The 18,388-nt window shown below is 31.1% G+C and overlaps 1 protein-coding gene across 1 annotated transcript in view; it reads left to right on the top strand.

Annotated features, from left to right (window-relative positions):
- slpr (mitogen-activated protein kinase kinase kinase slipper) overlaps positions 1 to 18,388 on the top strand; it is a 53,466-nt gene that overhangs the window by 22,028 nt on the left and 13,050 nt on the right. Inside the window, exons 11-22 of the mRNA XM_080146375.1 lie at positions 4,933 to 5,109; positions 5,593 to 5,704; positions 5,934 to 6,027; positions 6,251 to 6,335; positions 9,468 to 9,577; positions 10,350 to 10,429; positions 11,152 to 11,438; positions 12,006 to 12,061; positions 12,556 to 12,672; positions 16,781 to 16,868; positions 17,258 to 17,331; positions 17,689 to 17,775. Of these exons, the coding sequence (XP_080002501.1) occupies positions 4,933 to 5,109; positions 5,593 to 5,704; positions 5,934 to 6,027; positions 6,251 to 6,335; positions 9,468 to 9,577; positions 10,350 to 10,429; positions 11,152 to 11,438; positions 12,006 to 12,061; positions 12,556 to 12,672; positions 16,781 to 16,868; positions 17,258 to 17,331; positions 17,689 to 17,775 (1,367 nt within the window). The remainder of the gene's footprint in view (positions 1 to 4,932; positions 5,110 to 5,592; positions 5,705 to 5,933; positions 6,028 to 6,250; positions 6,336 to 9,467; positions 9,578 to 10,349; positions 10,430 to 11,151; positions 11,439 to 12,005; positions 12,062 to 12,555; positions 12,673 to 16,780; positions 16,869 to 17,257; positions 17,332 to 17,688; positions 17,776 to 18,388) is intronic.

Genomic DNA, 18,388 nt, shown 5'->3' with positions numbered 1-18,388 from the left:
TATAGCATATATATGTCAAGTTATGTTATTTATGTGGAATCTAACTAAATATTCACAGGAATGCGATCTCATTCTCAACTCAATCGATAATGATCACTGACTCATCAGAGTCATCACCTTCACCTTCGCTCGCGCCACCTTCGTGTTCCAGAACTTCCAGGATGGCGTCAATATCTCCATCATCGGAAGATGGATTTACATCGCCGGAGATATCGGGATATTCGTCACCTTCGCTCGCGCCACCTTCGTGTTCCAGAACTTCCAGGATGGCGTCAATATCTCCATCATCGGAAGATGGATTTACATCGCCGGAGATATCGGGATATTCGTCTTCATCTGATAGATCTACTGTGCCATCTAATCCTATCGCACGGTCATAGACAGCTAACGCCTGGATAACGTCGTCACGGTAACCGTTGCATTTTGCTTCCATTTGCTGCAGAACAAGTTGGTTTTGTTCGCGTGTACGCTGCGAAGATGGAAGGGCTTGGTGAAGGAATTGGTATATACCAATTCCTTCACTAAATAGTCTGATCGCCTGCATATTCCGAACACTCTGGAACCCCGACCTGTAAAGCAGCGAAGATATATCTTTAAAAGATCTGTGAAGGACCTGATAATGGGCGTACCATCCAGGTATCAGGTCGGGGTATAAACTTGGTTCTGGATCTGTACAGGTAAGTGTACGGGCATCCATCGCTACCGGCTTGCGCCTGCGCCCAACTCTGACTCTCTGTCCTTGTTCCGCCATAATAACGATAGCAAAAAATAAAAATAAAACAAATGTTCAAATGTTGTCACTTCAAAGGTCTGTAAGCAAATGAAATTTCAAGGAATCATTAATTACCCCCTACAAATTTTTCTTTGTTGTTGGTTTCCAAGAAATTATTAAGATTTATAATATTCTAGATATCTTCAATGGGATCGGATGTGTGAAATATTTTTAACAAGGATGACAATATCCATTAAAGCAAAACATTAACATAAATGCATTAGTATAATCAAAATTATAAGTAAGTATTCTGTCTATAAGTATAAATTATATAAATACTAACATACTGACGTCTATAACCAACACTAATTATAGAAAAGCTTCGCTAATTCCTAGTATTTTGAATTTTCCATATGTTTTGTTTTGTTTTGTTTCTTGGGGGGGGGGGGGGGGAACATTAACATAAATGCATAAGTATAATTATAAAATAAGTATTCTGTCTATAAATTATATAAAATAGTAATACTAACTGACGTTTATAACCAACACAAATTATAGAAAAGCTTCGCTAATTCCTATTTTCCATATGTTTTGAATTGTCCATTTTCACCGCTCATTATGAATATGGGCGGAGTGGTAATGCGCGCCCCCCCCCCCCCCCCATGTAACCCCCTAAAATTGGGGTTGGTGTTGTATGTAATAAATATTAGGAGGTAATAGGATATCTGTTTAGCTCCCCCCCCCCCCAAAAAAAAAGGGGGAAAAACATAAATATTAGGAGGGGATAGGACAGTTGACAATAATAAATAATAATCAAAAATCAAAATGCTGAACTGATAAGAAATAATTAATAAACAATTTTAAGTTTAGGCAAATTTAGGATTATGTAATTGTAAATTCAATTGTTTAAGTTTTAACGTTTTTCTATTAGCTTAATGCTTCAAAAGACAACCATACATTGTTCCAAATGGTCTATTTATTATTCATAATTTTAGAGCTTCGCTACTTATGTATGTTTTATAATTATTAGGTAGACATGTAAGAATTATGCTAATTTCCCCTTTGAGGAGGGGGGGAGGATTTGATGCTTAATCTTTCATGTCACACGGTCCACGGATAAAAAACAAATATATAATATCGTAACCAACCTGGTAATGGTATGGTAATAATTGGGGTGGGGGGGGGGGGGGAGAAACAAGATTAAATTTGGATTTAATACGATGAAATTATAGTAAATAAATTAGCCGTTAGAGGGTAAATATTTCAAATTGTTCTTAAATTTATACTTTCATCATTCATTGGTGAGAAAAGTTAAAAATTATATTTCAAGTTTTAGAAACCTATTTTTAAGAAAAGTTACATTTAAGACGAATTGATTTCACAAAGTATTCGGTAATGTAGAAAACAAACAAAATTGCTTCAAAGTTACATATTGAAAGTTGGAATATAGATAACTTCTCTATATGCTTTATAACACTTTATGAAGGCTTTTTGGCCAATTATATTATAGATTGATGATAATATCTGTGATAATATCATTTCATATGTTTTAAGTTTTAAAAACATTCTTTCGCAAGGAAGGGAAATTTAAATTTTTTTAAAAAGGGTCAACTAAATAACATGACACGGATATGAAGCAAAATTGTAAGTGAATTAGTTGGAAGACTCTAATTGCAATAAAACCTACTCTTTTTGAATAAAACAAATATACAAAGTTTTTACTTTTTAATTCGTTCGTTCTTTAAGACAGATAGCTATTTCTTTCATAGTTAAACGGCTCCTCGGGGCTAAAAAAACTGGTTTTAATAATCAAACGATTGTACATTTCTGTTCTGTCTATATATCATAGTTATCATTGAAAACCAAAGAATAAAATAATAGGATGTCTGTTAATCTCCACGGATAAAAAACTTTCCTAGGAGTTTTATGAAGGCTTTTTGATCAATTATACAAACTACAAAGATATGATGATAGTAACCAAATTTAGATAATCACTTTAATAATTTTAGTTCTTTCTTTTTGTCTGTCTATCTTTTATTAAATACAAATCGTAAAATTCGGAATAACTATATACGGTTTTTTTGGACTTCAGTTGAAAGAAATCGTTTTTACTTTCCGGTCATACGCTTATAATACGATGTGATAATTTGATAAATATCTATTTTTTGAATTAAATTTATCGCCTGGACAGACATACTTACAAAGCTATGTTCATATATATTTAAGATTTGAGATTAGTTTGTTTCCCTTCAGTATTTTATTTTTTTTGGAGCGAAGCTATTTCATAATTAAGTTTTTTAAAATTTTTATAGACATTTTTCCGTGCATTTTAAATTTGTTTCAATTTTCCCATAATTACTAAAATAAAAGAATAATGTCAGTTTGATAATAAAAGTACTCGTTTTTATGGTAAATAAAATTAACATATCTTCGCGCCTTAATCGCTGTACAATATTTATTTTTGGGGGGGGGGGCGGGGAGGAAAAATTTATGTCACCTGATTAAGGAAGGGAAACTGGAAGGGTCAACTTAACTGAACTCACATGAGAAATATGAGATCTTCAAGTTCATACAGAACAATAATTTTCTATAATTAGGGTCAGTTTGTCCGTCGACTATTTGTCGACTATTCTGAACTATTTAAGTGTTTGTGTTATTATCCGTTTGTTATACAGTTTCAGAAATCGTTTTAATCTTACAGAACAATAGCTTTTTTATAATTAGGGCTGGTCAATCTCCGTAAGAAAGCGGATAGCTTTTTTCATTTCTGGTAATGTAGGCATTTGCTTCCTGTATCCGTTTGTCATAAAGTTTCAGTACTAGTTTTTATGGATGTTTTAATCCTTGTTAATATTCCCCAATATACAAGGTATATTGATAAAAGCGTTTTTTTTTGGGGGGGGGGGGAACATTTATGACCGCATAAAGCTAAGGGTCAACTCATGATACAGGAAATATGAGACCTTAGAGAACAAGGACAAATCGTTACAATTTACAAAACTAACTCCAATCCAAATAAAATAAAAATATTTATTTTCATTTTATTTAAGTCAACATAGTTTATTTATTTATTTAGATTATTTATTTCATTAAAGTAAAAAAAGTTATGATTATTGTTTTGTTAGTATGTTAGGTTAAATAATAAATTAGTACATATTACTTGAGTTAGAATGATTAATACATTATTTAATGGTTATTGGTGGTTTATTTTTTAACTTTTCTTTCACTTTATGATATTAGCAAGTTTGATATATGGTTGAGTTGAAATGTAGAAGACAGTAAGCAGGGTGGAGGGTTGGATAATGTAGGGTGTTGGATCTTTGGAAGGTGGATTATTATAGAGTAGATACGCTGAAAGCCTGAAACAAAAAATCTTAAGTCTTAACAGCTATGTGAGGGGGGGGGGTGGTAATTTATCTATCCTTTACAACCCTCTCACATACTCACACGACAATACAAATACACATAATAAATACTAGGATATGACAATGAAAGAAAAATCGAGATTTTTGGAATAAAGAAAGGGGAGAATAAATTATTTAAAAGTCTTATCTATTATACAAATTTTATATCTAAGTTTTCATATTTATTGAATTGTTTACAAGTAAAACTGATATGGTTCTGATATCGCAAAAACCAATCAACCAATATTATTTTTTTATAATTCATTCTAAAAAAATAAAAAAAACTCATCAATATTTAATTTTTAAAGTTTTCATATTTATTGAATTGTTTAAAAGTAAAACTGATATGGTTCTGAGTTCTGATATCGCAAAAACCAATCAACCAATATTATTTTTTTTATAATTCATTCTATAAAAATAAAAAACTCATCAATATTTAATTTTTAAAAAAAATTGTATAAAAAGTAAAAAAAACACTGAGAAAATATTAGGTGTAGAGGTTTCGTGTTTTTTCTAGACAGCCATATTGGCTATTTTTCCAAATTTTGACGAAACGAAAAAATTTATTGGAAAATATCAGTAAATATTAACTTTCAGGATCGTATAAATTTAGAAAAGATTTTAATATTTAGGTTTCCTGTCCAAATTCAACCCTTTCCCTAATTGTTATAAACGTCTTTGGACAGTTAGAAACTAGGGGGAATATTAAAGAAATATTGACCCGACAGTTTCAAATTTCCATCGTCTAAGATCTATTGAATAAATTTCTAGTAGACATATGTCTGCTTCATATCAAACAAAAACATCCCACAATAGGGGCGGTGCATTGAACCGGATACTGAGTGGGCGCAAGGTGCGTCCCGACGTTCTGATTGACTGGGCCATCCAGATTGCCCGGGGGATGCACTACCTGCACGACCTGGCACCCATCTCACTTGTCCACAGAGACCTCAAGTCTTCCAATGTTCTCATACTCGAGCATGTTAAAAAGGAATGTTAGTTTACATTGATACAAGTGGAGGGCTAAGGAGGTCAGGAAAATGGCTTTAAACTATCGCATGTCATTTGCCAAGCTTACCTTAAAAGTACAATCCATTCGAACCAGCAATTTCAAAGATCTTTAGCTTCAGACAAAAAAACATACTACTATCTTATTGTTATCTTAAATATCTAATAGCGAGAAGCTTTTGAAAGAAATTATTCATAATTTGGAGAGGGAGTGGGGTAAAAAAGAACAAATAATAAAGAATTATTTTTAAGATGTGTACTGTATGTAGGCCACAAAAGGTTAACTGTCAAAAGAAGAGAAGCACAAACCTTTACATAAAAGATAACCAAGGGGGGGGGGGGGCATCCTTTACCGATATGGATATTTTGTATATTGGCTACACTTTTTAAAACGAAATTTTATAATTTTCTTTTTTTTCTAAAATCGTACCAAAATTATGATAACCTAACAAAATACCAAATACAGGATGACGATTTATTATTAAAAACGCTCAAAATTACCGACTTCGGTTTGGCCCGAGAGTTTTCAAATACCACGAAGATCTCGGCGGCCGGTACCTACGCCTGGATGCCTCCAGAGGTAAGATAGAAACTAGATATCCATGTTAATTAATCACATAAGTAGATTGTTATAAAGTAGAAATTTAGAAAGAATCTTAGGGAGTGGGGTAATTCGACCAACCACTTTCCATTTCAGTTTTAAAAAGAAAATATATTTATAGGGGGGAAGGCATGTATTTTTTTTCTGATTGTAAAAATGAAAGTACATAGAAAAAAAATACATTTTCAAAACAAAATCATAATTTCAGGTGATCAAAAAGTCAACGTTCAGCAAGGCCAGCGATGTTTGGAGTTACGGAGTTCTGCTTTGGGAACTATTAACTGGAGAAACACCATATAAGGAAAGTGCAAATAAAGTATAAAAGAAATTGTAAACGATAAACTGATATACATTCTAAAATTACCACTTCTAAATATCAGAATTATTGGTGGAAAAGTATGGACATTGCTAACCAATAACGATTTTGTAACAATTATTAATTTATTAGGACCAATATGATTTATAGTTCATTTTCCCTTCCCTCCCTTTATATAGTTAATATTTATTTGCTTTGTTATCAACAGGGTGTAAACGATGTAGTGATAATGTACAAGGTAGCTATGGGTCAACTCAACCTGCCAATTCCGTCTACCTGTCCACAGGAATGGAGGTACGTTAGATAGATTGGAAGATACTGGATAGATAGATGAATAGACAGATAGATAGCTAGACGGACAGTTGGATAGCTAGATTGTCAGTCGGATAGCTACATAGACAGTTGGATAGCTAGAAAGATAGACAGTTGGATAGCAAGAAAGATAGATGGATAGACAAATAGATAGATTGTTGGTTAGATATATAGGTAAATATTAATAGTTTCTTTTTAAATTTTTCTTTTTTCCATTCAATAAATCTTTTTAATAAACCAAAATAAAATTAGATTTGCAAAAACGCATTATTTTTTATTGAATTTCATAATGAAACTCTTGGCAATGACAATTTTATCATTATAAATTAATTATCCTAATGTAATTGAAAGCAATGTCTAAAACTGATTTAAGTACAACCATGCATTGGTAACTTCATTTATAATTATAAATCAATTAATGTACAAATCAATCTTTATGCAATTGAAAGTAATGTCTAAAGAGATGCTATATCTGTCTGTTATATTGGTTTTAAGAAAATTGGATTCAGCGTTGAAAGTTAAGTATCATATTTTTTCTATAAATAATGTTTTCCTTGGTCATTCATTCTAAAAATATGATCATAAATTCCCTATATAAAGAGAGACTTATTACTAATGTTCTATTCATGTTTATTAAATCCAGTTTGCAATAAAATTTGCTAGTTTTGTGTGCTAGAAACAATTTTCCAAGATTTGCAATCTTTTTCTCTCTAAACATATCATGTACATTGTACAACATTTACATGGGATAAGAGAAAAGTGAATTAAATGAAAGGTTTTCTATGTTAAATACAAAAACTTCTATACCACTAAAAGAAATATTTATGAACCAGAAGGGGAGAGTTTGCCACTTAGGATCAAAAATCATTAGAGATGGGTACTGTGGTGAAAGTTTAAAAGTTTTTTAAATTTTCCTTCGTCTATTGGTTCAAAAAAATATAACAGAATTGTAATGTTTAGTTTAATACTTATGTAGTTTTTAAAGTAAAATATTTTTACATATTCCCAAGATATTTATTTTCAAAAATTAAAGTTCTTTGCATAATTTATAGAGTCGCATATTATTTGTAGCTTGTTTATTAATTCACAACTCTTAATTGCTAAATTGTTAACCTCTCTTGTATGAAAAGTCCCCTAGGAATCTATGCTATGTTTAGAAAGGTTTACAATCAATTAAGGTTCTTAACTTACATTTTTTAATAAGATTATATCAAGAAATACACCAAACGCTTTACTTAAGTCTAAAGTACATAAATTAAAAACCTGTTTCTAAACATGACATTTAAAGTATAAAATTACAAACTTTAAAAAATCTACCAAATATTTTCTTTGTTTACATTGTCCTATTTTCATGAAATTATCTATCTATAGATTTTCAATATGAGAAGAAAATCATTTCTCCTTTGATCTAATCAGGGATGGAGGGGACATTGACAATTAAAATAATCTACAACCATCTACCTCATTATCTCATACGGGGGGGGGGGGGGGGTTGCAGTCCATGACACTCAAACGCCAGGGTCCAACAACCCAGGATAACCAAGTGGAGAAATATGTTTCCTTTTCTGTCCAAACACCCGGGGTATTAGGTTAACTAATGACCATCAGACAACCAACTCTTTGATTGCACGACCTATATCTTAGAAGTCATAACTGTGCATGATAATGATTTGCGCCTGTTTTGAGCCAATGCAATCCCCCCTCTCTTATTGATAATATCGCACACCTGAAATAGTAGCAGCAGGTACCATTTTAAACGTCTCTAGTTTTGACGCGGTGTTAAGCCGATATTCGAACTTATCACCTACCTCCCCGACAACGAGCGGATGCGCAATGTGTTGAGCCACGGTCACGAATTATCTACAACCATTTACTCAACACAATAATTTTAAAACTTCCATTTCACCATAAAATTTTGATGAAGAATAATTTGTCATTCATTATCCAATCCCTGTATCCCAAGATCTAGTGCACTTCTTTAGAGAAACATTTGGCGGGATCTAAAGTTACTTATAGAGTAGCATCACTACCAATTATGAACTTGCAATAGCCTCTTATTCATCTGTGACATTAGATTGGTATTATAAAGTTTTTCTATTATTGTTTCTTAATAATGAATAGATTTTTTTAATAGGAAAGATTTGCACCAGGTTTATTAGATGTTCATCTTTAGTGGATGATAATTTGTTATTTAGAGATTTTCTATCTATATTTTCAGTATAGGTATATGAATACCTATTTTTTTAAAGATGAAAAAGATTTCCATAAGCTATTTTATATTACCTACACAAATGAGGTTTTTAACAAATATTTAGACTTACTATCTATATTTCAATATTTTGTTTATTTATCTGTCTCAATTCAATTTAATAATTTATCTGTCAAGGTTATAAATAGAGAAATCACAAGCTATCTATCTATATTGTCTGTCCAAATATCTTTCTTTCAAGGTTATTAATGAGGAAATGTTGGGAGTACGACTGTCTAAAGCTATCTATCTATGTATATTATTTATCTATCCAACTATATATTTAACTATCTATCAAGGTTATTAATGGAGAAATGTTGTTAGTACGACTGTCACAGGCTATCTATCTATGTATCCATCTATCTGTCAAGGCTTTTAATGGAGAAATGTTAGGATCACGACTGTCACAAGCTACCTATCTATTTATCTATCTTTTTAACTTTTTAGAAACTATCCAACTGTCTCTCTCTAAGTATATTTCTTTCAAGGTTATCAATAAAGAAATGTTGTGAACGACTGTCACAAGCCATCTATCTATGCATATTTTTTATCTATCTATTTAATAAACTTACTATTATCTATCAAACTATCTCTCTAAGTATCTTTCTATCAAGGTTATTAATGGAGAAATGTTGGGAGTACGACTGTCACAATCTATATATCTATATCATCTATCTATTCAACTATATATCTATCTATCTATCAAGTTTATTAATAGAGAAATGTTGGGAGTACGACTGTCACAAGAGATTTGTCTATATCCAACTATCTTTCGAAGTATATTTCTTGGAGAGATGGAGAAATGTTTGAAGTTGGACTCTCACTAGCTATCTATCTTTCTAGTTATATATCTTTTATGTATTAAGGTTATTAATGGAGAAATGTTGGGAGTACGACTGTCACAAGCGCCCGTCTTTCAAACAAATTCTGGACAAACTGGATTCCCTAGTTTATCCTGAGTTTAATAGTATAGCAGGTACAGTTGATTTAACTTTTTTACAGTAGCTACTCTATATTTGTTGTCTGTGTGTCAATTACTATTTGAATTATGTTTAATCAAATTTCTTTTCCTCAGAAGAAAGGTTTTTTTTCTACATGCCCTATTTTGTCCCTTACTGACAGTTTTTATCTTGATGTAAAACAGAAAGGATGTCCGTCTGTTTGTGAGTCAGAGTGTTAAAAACAGCTGTAACTATATTCTTCTATCATCAGTGTAGCTTTTAGTAGGTCATAGGAAATTTTTTTATCATATTTTGAGGGAGGTTAGCTCCACTCTCCCATTACATAGCAATGAAAAAAATTACCATCAAGGCGCCTTTTGCGAGTAATAAAAGAAAGATTAGAATTTAAAGGTACAAAAAACCTATATCAATGTATTTTCTATATACAATATCAACAATAAAAGTTTGTCTTTCTCTTTGCACAAAGTTTTATGAGATATTATGATTTATTTTCTTAAAGTTTCTTTTATAGCAAACCTTTCTTGTTTTTTAGTAGACAATTTTTAAAATTTTGGTATTGTCGTTTTAATTTTCTAAGGATTATCGATGAAAAAAACTAGGGTAGGTGCATCTAAAAGAAAACTATTTTACCTCATCAAGTTCCTATCCGTCAAAAATAATAGTTTTATATGAATTGAATAACAATCATGCAATAAAGTACACTAACATGCAGAAATATACCAAAATTTGTGGGAATAATGTTAAACAATGTGTATTCTGTTTACAATTGACATCTTTTGTTATCAGGGGATAGTTTCCATATGATGCAAGCAGACTGGAAATTAGAGATATCATCTAGAATTGAAGAAATCAGGGAAAGAGAAAGTGTAAGTATTTTTGATTAGTTATTTCAAAAATGTCCCTTTGGAATAGACCCGCAACAAGTTTTAAAGTTTAGGTTAATTAGCAAGAGGGGGGGGGGGGGGAAGTTTTGACACATTTGAGTAAACTGTGAGTATAGGCTTTATCCTTGGACTGAGAGGATAGATTATTATTGATAAAATCATTCTTATATGATAAATTATCCCAAGTTTTAAGATTTTTAGGATAGGCCTCCCTTCAGGTGGTCTCTGGACAGGCAAAAATCAAAATAATTTTTTTTTTTAATTTAGAGATCATTTAATACCTATAACAAAATTTAAAATGTTAGGTATTTACATATTTGAAGAAAAAAGATGCAAATTTGGTTAATAAGTTGACCTCTATCTCTTCAAAAAAAATAATTTTTAATTTTACTTGTCCAGAGAGACCAACTGGAGGCCTACTGGATCCCTGAAACTGGAGGCCTGAAGCTCCTGAACCTGAAGGCCTATCCAAAAAATCTTGAAACTTGGGAAAATTTATCATATAAGAATGATTTTATCCCTAATGATTTATCCTCTCAGTTCAAAGACAAAGCCTATACTCACTGTTATTGCAAATGTCTCAAAACTTCCCCCCTCTTATTTCAGGCATTCTTGCTTTATATTAGAGTTGAGTATTAATAATGTTAATACTTTACCTATACTTTAGAATTAAATAGTTATTAAGGGTCCATTTTATGTTTTAGGAGTTGAAAAATCAAGAATATGCTTTAGCCGAGGAAAAGAATAGAATACAACAAATGTTAGCGGCTGAAAAGGCAGCTCTTGAACGTAGAGAATTCCAGGAAAAAATGCGTTTAAAGCAGGAGCTAGCGGAGCAAATGGCTGAAGAGCAGCACCGTATAAAACAAAAAGAAGCTGAGCTAGCTCAACGTGAACTAAGCCTTCTAGAAAGAGAATTAACCATGCATATGATGTACAACAACCAGTTAAATCAAACACCCACACCTAAAAAACGGAAAGGAAAATTTAGGTAAAATATCATACAGTTTTTACTAGTAAAGCAACTCTACAAATTTCAAATTCGGTCAGATTCTAGGACATACGCAGGAATGACAAACGTCGGAGTGGACAAACGCAAGAGTGTCTAAAATATTACGTCAATTAAGTGCTTCTATAGAGTCGTCGAACTAATACACCATGTGGAATAAGATAAAGGGGGGGGGGGGGGGGAGAAATGTGGTGACTCGTCACACGACATACCAGCAATTTTATTTTGGGTGCTACTCCCTTAGTTTTAGAGATAATTGGGTGAAATCTTTTTGGTTTTGTCACTTATTATCCCAAGTTTTGGTATCTTTCAAAAAAAACGGCGGCGGGACCGCCGCTCCCGCTGTCCGCTGCCGTTTTCCGCCGCCATCAAGTCACCACATTCCCCACCCCCCCCCCCCTTGTCTGCATTTTCATTGAATTGATCTCTGAAGGCTGTTTCTAAAATTTATTTGAGTTTGTTAGTGTTTTTGTGTTAGGCATGAAGGAAAATTATTCTTTGCACTGAAAATAATTACCCTTTTTTAAATTCATACAATTCTTTTCACAGGAGAAGATTGTTAAAGAAAGAAATTTCAAGTACCTCTGTGATATCAGCCCCAACAGGTAAATAAAAATTAACCAGCTACAATTACCCTATTCCTGTATTCCTAATTTTCTGCAAATCGACTTTGAACATTTTTTTTGTGACATAGAAAATAATTTGACTGCATGAATTGAAAGATAATAATAATAATAACAAAAAATGTTTGAAATGTTAAAGATTCATCATTAAAATCACAATAATTGCTTTTAACAAGGTTTTAGTGTTCTAATCATGGAATTTAGCAGAGGAATAAATTAAGGATATAATAATTTTGGTTTCTGGGCGCTTAAAATTCATAAAATAAATGGGTGTTGGAAATAATTTTTATTACAGCTATAAATTCTTTTTTTATCCAAAAACTTGAATTTCAAAATCTCTACAATAATCCGTTCCTCTAAATGAATAATAATTTCTTTTTTATTTGATTGATTATGCAGAAAATAAAAAAAACTAATAAAAATAAGTCAAGATGTTAGATTAGGGTAGGTTTTTAATCATCTGATGTATTATGCAGACTTTCAACACAAGATATCGCTGACAACCCCGCCGGATCCGGGCAGTCTGGACATCAGTCCAGTTCATGGACTACCAATTAATAACCAATGGGACAACAAGTCATTACAAAATAATGGTAAAGGGATGGTGAAGGGTTTTTAAGATTGTAATAATTTTACCTTAAAGGGATGATGAACGTATTTTAAAATTGTAATAATTACCTTTAGGGGATGGTGAAGGAATTATGCTGTAGTATTTGCACTGGAAAGGGATTGTGTAGTAAAGTTTAACCCATTTTGGTTTAGAAATATTTTAGTGAATGCCCTTTTAAAAAATGGATAAGGTGGTGTCTAGTTTGCTTGCTTTTAATACAAGTCCTCATTTTTTATTTTTTTTGTAATTTACCATATACTAACCAATGGGGGAACATTTCTGTACCAAATAATGGTAAAGGGATGGTGAAATGATTTTAAGTTATATTAAATGTACATTGATGGGTTTATTTAATTGGTTCAGGAATATATTATGAATGTTCCATTTTCTTGCTATGTACATTAGTATGTCCTTGTTTAAAGTCTAGCATATGATTACTAATAGAAATCAAGTTGAATGGGACTTGACATGTATTTTGGTGGAGGTTTTTGAATTACGAACTAATATGTTCAAACACTGTTTACTTTTGCAGTATATTAATAACAATGGAAAATTTATCACAATTTTGATAATTCTTTTATATATGTTGTAAAGGCTTTTTAAAAACTATCCTTAAATGACTATACTTTTAGGACATAATAAATAAAAATCCTACCATTACAGGATTTATATCATATTTGGAAATTAATTTAGACTTGTACTTTTTATACTTAGACTTTCTTCTTTTATTTGTCATTTTAAAATATTATGTAATAACACGAAAATATTAACATATGACTAAACTATATGTACTATGAAGTGTTTCTTATCTTTGTCTGAATTATATGATACCATTATTAGATACCTACAATTCTCTCAGGAATTATCTTCATTTCCACTTGGTATTTATAGAATAGATTATTATTTTTTCGTATCATTCTATGTATTATTTATATATGTACTATTTAGAATATGACACAATGATATTTACTTTTTACCTATACTTCTCATGATTTTATGAAACCTTATATATTTTATAGGTTTTATCAGATCAATTTTATATTATTTAGAATAAAATAATTTTTATATACCTAAATACTAACCATTACAACAATTTTAAATGATTTATGACATACACTAACCAGTAACCAAAAAACTGACTGAGCTGTGGATTTAGATATTGGCTCTCAGTAAATTAATATTGATATTAGTTATTTTGAAAGGAATATATATACTATTTATATAGATACTAACCAGTTACTAACAACCTTTTTAGATTTCCGGCACACACTAACCATAAAACCGTCTGCGGATTCTTATCTTCCAGGGTCACCCACGCTTTCCAGGCTTCGTGCCATTGCATGTGAGTAAGAACAGCACTGTCTGTCTGTCCACATCAATGTTCTGTTATGTATTGTATTTCACTTTGTATCATTCAATATTTTTGTTTCTTTTTTGCATTCCACAGCATGAAAGTCTCATTTTTTCATGTTTATTTTGTTATTATCACTTTATCAAGTAGTTTTGGTTAGGTACACATATATGAAATAGAATATTTATTTATTCTAAAATTAAAACTGGACTATATGAAAATAAATTAATTTGGTCAAAGTCTGAGGTATTTATCTTCAAGAATGCCAGACAGTTACCCGTATATTTGTTTTGTTAATGAATATCTAGGAATTATGTATTAGAATAACCAAATCAATCTACATCTATCACTTCATCTACAAACTTTTTCAGGGAATAAGGGAATAAATGATTTAAAGATTTAGGTACTTTAGTACAAGGTGTTTAATAGGTTGAATAGGTTATAGGTTTGATTCTCAACCAACATGGTGTATTATTAAAAAACATTAGGAGTATATAATATTCGAATCCTGCTATGTCAGATTTCTAACAGCTATCCATAGAAAAATATATAGTATATATATTAAGTATCTTTGCCTCCCTGGGTATACCTGAAAGTTTAAACTGATGTGTATGCATAACTTTAAGTTGTCTCTCTGGGAATATATCAAGTATCCCTATCTCCCTGGGTATACCTGAAAGTTTAAACTGATGTGTATGCATAACTTTAAGTTGTCTCTCTGGGAATGTATCAAGTTTCACAGCAGGTATTTATTCAATCTGTTGTAGCAAATTAAAGTCACATCTGATTTTGGTTTTAAATGAATTACCATTTCTTGACCAACATTATGAATTCATCAAACCCAAATATGTTTTGGAGATCTGTCAGATTTTATCTAATCTTGTCAGAATCTGAATCTGATTATTTGAAAATGGTCTTAGATTGTCATCAAGGCATACAACATTTTTCTTTCATGCTACTTTGAAGGTTTTTTAATCAGAAGGTCTAAATTCAAAGTCAATAAATCACTTGCAAGACTCATCCTATTAGAAAACTTAAGCTAAAATTACTAACTTAAAGCTTATACACACTTTCTTTGAATTCCCAACATGTTGTTTTGTCTTGACACTTTTTCCAACTCCACTTGAGCTACTCTGCCTAAAGGAGACAAGTTTCTATATCAGTTAGATAACCAAAACATAATATTCACAAAGCACATGATAACATTGTTTTATACACTTAAAATTAATTTAAGGATTAAGTCAAAATTTTAATCATAAAAATTTATATCAGTTGGATAGAATAAAGAAATGAATTTAGAATTAAAATTAAAATTTAGTCTTCTTGATTTGCTATGTTCATAATACAATCAAGCATCTAATTGAATTCTAATATAAAAGCAACTCGATATCTATGTGTATGTCTGGGCCTCGAAAGATATCGCTAACTGCCGAACCGACATGGTTTTCCTTTGCAATGTAGCTTCTCATAGGTCCTAGAAAGGAGTAAAACTATTTTTGGGGGAGGGTACAACCATACTCCAAAAAGAAATCATCCCAAGAATAAAATGTCCACCCAAAACATGGAAATTTGGGAGGAAGGGGGTGGATTGGATTCCTCCCCTCTACCGTAAGTTCCCCTAGAGGCCTCTTGAGGCGAAGCCGCTAGTAGGAAATAAAATGATAAGATTGATGAACACAAGAAACTGATAAGATAGAAAAAAGAATAAGTTTTCCTGATTGGTTTTCCTCATCTTTAGTTTAGAAAACTCAGGGAGGAAGGAACACTTGGCTGTAAACAAAAAAATTTACCCAAAGTTTTATAAACAAGTTTTCTTATTTGTAGGCTACCAAACTTTTTGGGCTTTTATTGAATTGTAATTGGTTGGTTTCAAACTAGTAGTGCACTGTCTAAACCTTTTTTACTCCATGAGGATAATTTTGTTATTTATCAATTAGGATGTATATTGATTTAATTGGAGAGGTTATTAAGTTTTTAACGGACAAAAAAATTATAGAAAAAAACATGATGGATATGTAAATGATTTCTTTTGTCATTTTCCCTGGTCCTTATTCTTACTATTCTCCACTTGAAAACCAAGTTGAAGTATATTTTAGATATAATACCCCACTTTGGTATTGTAATGAATATGGGTTCTTATGTATAATATCAGTGGTGTGAAGATACAACTTTAACATGTAAATATATTTTCTTCACTACATAAATATTTTGTATATCTCTGTAGGCTGTCTCTAGATTTTGATAATTAAGTTAAAGAACATTGTAGATCTAAAACCACATAATATAATCTATACCTCATATTAATATGTTATTTTTCTTTGATTTTATATAAATAGACTTCAGTTTTATTATTTGCTTGTTATGTTTTGCATGTGTTATTTCAGATATTTTATGTTAGAACACAGATTTATATGCACCTCTTTATTTTCAATTTAATATTTGTATTGTTCATTTGTTCTATTTTATGTTAAAATTATTAGTCACTCTTTATAGTTAATATATAAAATGCATTGATGTTTTAGCTATGTCAAACTATTTTAGGGTTTACTTTTTTGCCAATCAAAAAAATACTTCTTGTAGGTATGATATTTTAATTTTGTCCCAATCATAGTATTTTTTGAGCTAAAAAAATATTTGTTTTATTTAATACCTAGTAGGTTTACTTAAAATACCTAGCTTAAAAGTAGTTTTAATAGATATTCATGCAGAAATTTCTTTTGTATTAATTATAATTTTTCAGTGCCTGCCGACGGGATTAAAGGTAAAACCTGGGGTCCCAGCTCACAATCTATCAAACAGAGGCCTAATATATGCAATACTCAAAATAGGTCAGTATTATATCAAGGTTAAATGGGTATAAATAAAATATACCAAGACCTTTTGTTATAGTACTTTAAATATCTATATATCTAATTACTAATATATCATGGTAAGTGAATCAAACTCTTTCAACAGAATCTTATTACACCCATTTACATTCAAAATTGGTCAGTTTTTATCAAGAGTTTGTTTTCTTGTTTTAAAAAAAGCTAGTTACTTTAACTTATAGAAGAAAAATACCATTATCTATATTTATTAAAGTATATTTCTCATATTCCAGAACCAGCTTTGTTAAAGTAAAAAAGCTATTTGTGGTTTCTTAGACTTTAGCAGAGCATTTGATAGTTAACCAAAAGCAATTCTGTTACATAAAGAATAATCAATAATGTCTGTTTAGATGGAGTAAATCAGCTCCAAGCCTTGAAAAACCTGTCAGACCTCTACCTACCCCTCAGTCAACTTTAACCGAAGGTGTGGATTAATTTTTATTTGTTTTTAAAAATCTTTTAGGTAACAAAAAGTTATGATATTCTTTTTTGAATGGTAATCACAGTACAATCAATTCAGACAATTATTAAAAGTATAAGATGAAGTAAGAAAAGATAGAGGCACAAAAGTTTTTTTGTACATTGTACAAGCCTATGTGTGGTTTGTGGGATCTAAGGAAATATCAAAATAATTTCAGTAAACTAACTCTGGAAGTGGAAAACATCTCAAAAACATTCTAGATACACTAGGAAGTTTTACTTCAAAGTAGTAAAAGCATTCATTAATCAAACCGTGTTTTAGACTAATGAGAGGAAATAAAATAACTAATACAATTTTCAGCGTTCGAGGATTTTTTGCTGGTTCACCCATCTAAGTCTGAGTGTGCATTGTCTAGTGTTGACTACTCGATGCTAAATTATTATAAAGGCAATTTTTCATGCTTGTTCGATTTCTGAAAAAGAGTCTTTTTCCTACCCTTTCCTTTTTGCCAATGTTTAAATTTGTGTCTTTATTTTTTTTTAATTCCACTTTTTTGAAGTGTGACTTTTCCTCAGTAATCAAACTAGCAAAATACTGGTTACCCTTTAATTGAAGAACCTTTAGCACCTTTCCTTTGCACCTAGAATGAACTGCTACCAATGATAATGATTTTTTTTACATAGGAATTACAACAAGAATGACGCCTTGCATGAATTAAATACTGTATTATTATATTTTTTAAATTTTTCGTGGCACAGTTTCTAAAAACTGTTAAATGTTGTAGTCACATGCGTGCGAAAGGGGGGAGTAGGAGGGTTTAAATACCCCCCTTTAAGCTGTAATTGGGAAGTCCTGTTTTCCCTCCTTCTTCATCCCCTGAAGGTTTACACCCCCATGGCAAAACCCTGTGCGCGCCAATGTTGTATTGATGTTATACTTTGTTACTGTTAAAATTTGAACATTACCCCTTTGTAAATAATTTCTTAAGTTTTATATTCCATTGGATTCTTATGAGACAGCATTTTTGATTGTTTACTCAAATTCTTTTACACCTTACTTT

The sequence above is a fragment of the Acartia tonsa genome, chromosome 13 (genome assembly GCF_053477335.1).
Source record: "Acartia tonsa isolate MP-2025a chromosome 13, ASM5347733v1, whole genome shotgun sequence".
NCBI classification, from domain to species: Eukaryota; Metazoa; Arthropoda; class Copepoda; order Calanoida; family Acartiidae; genus Acartia; species Acartia tonsa.
The sequence above is the reverse complement of the archived record's forward strand: the minus strand, read 5'-3'. Positions and strand labels throughout refer to the sequence as shown.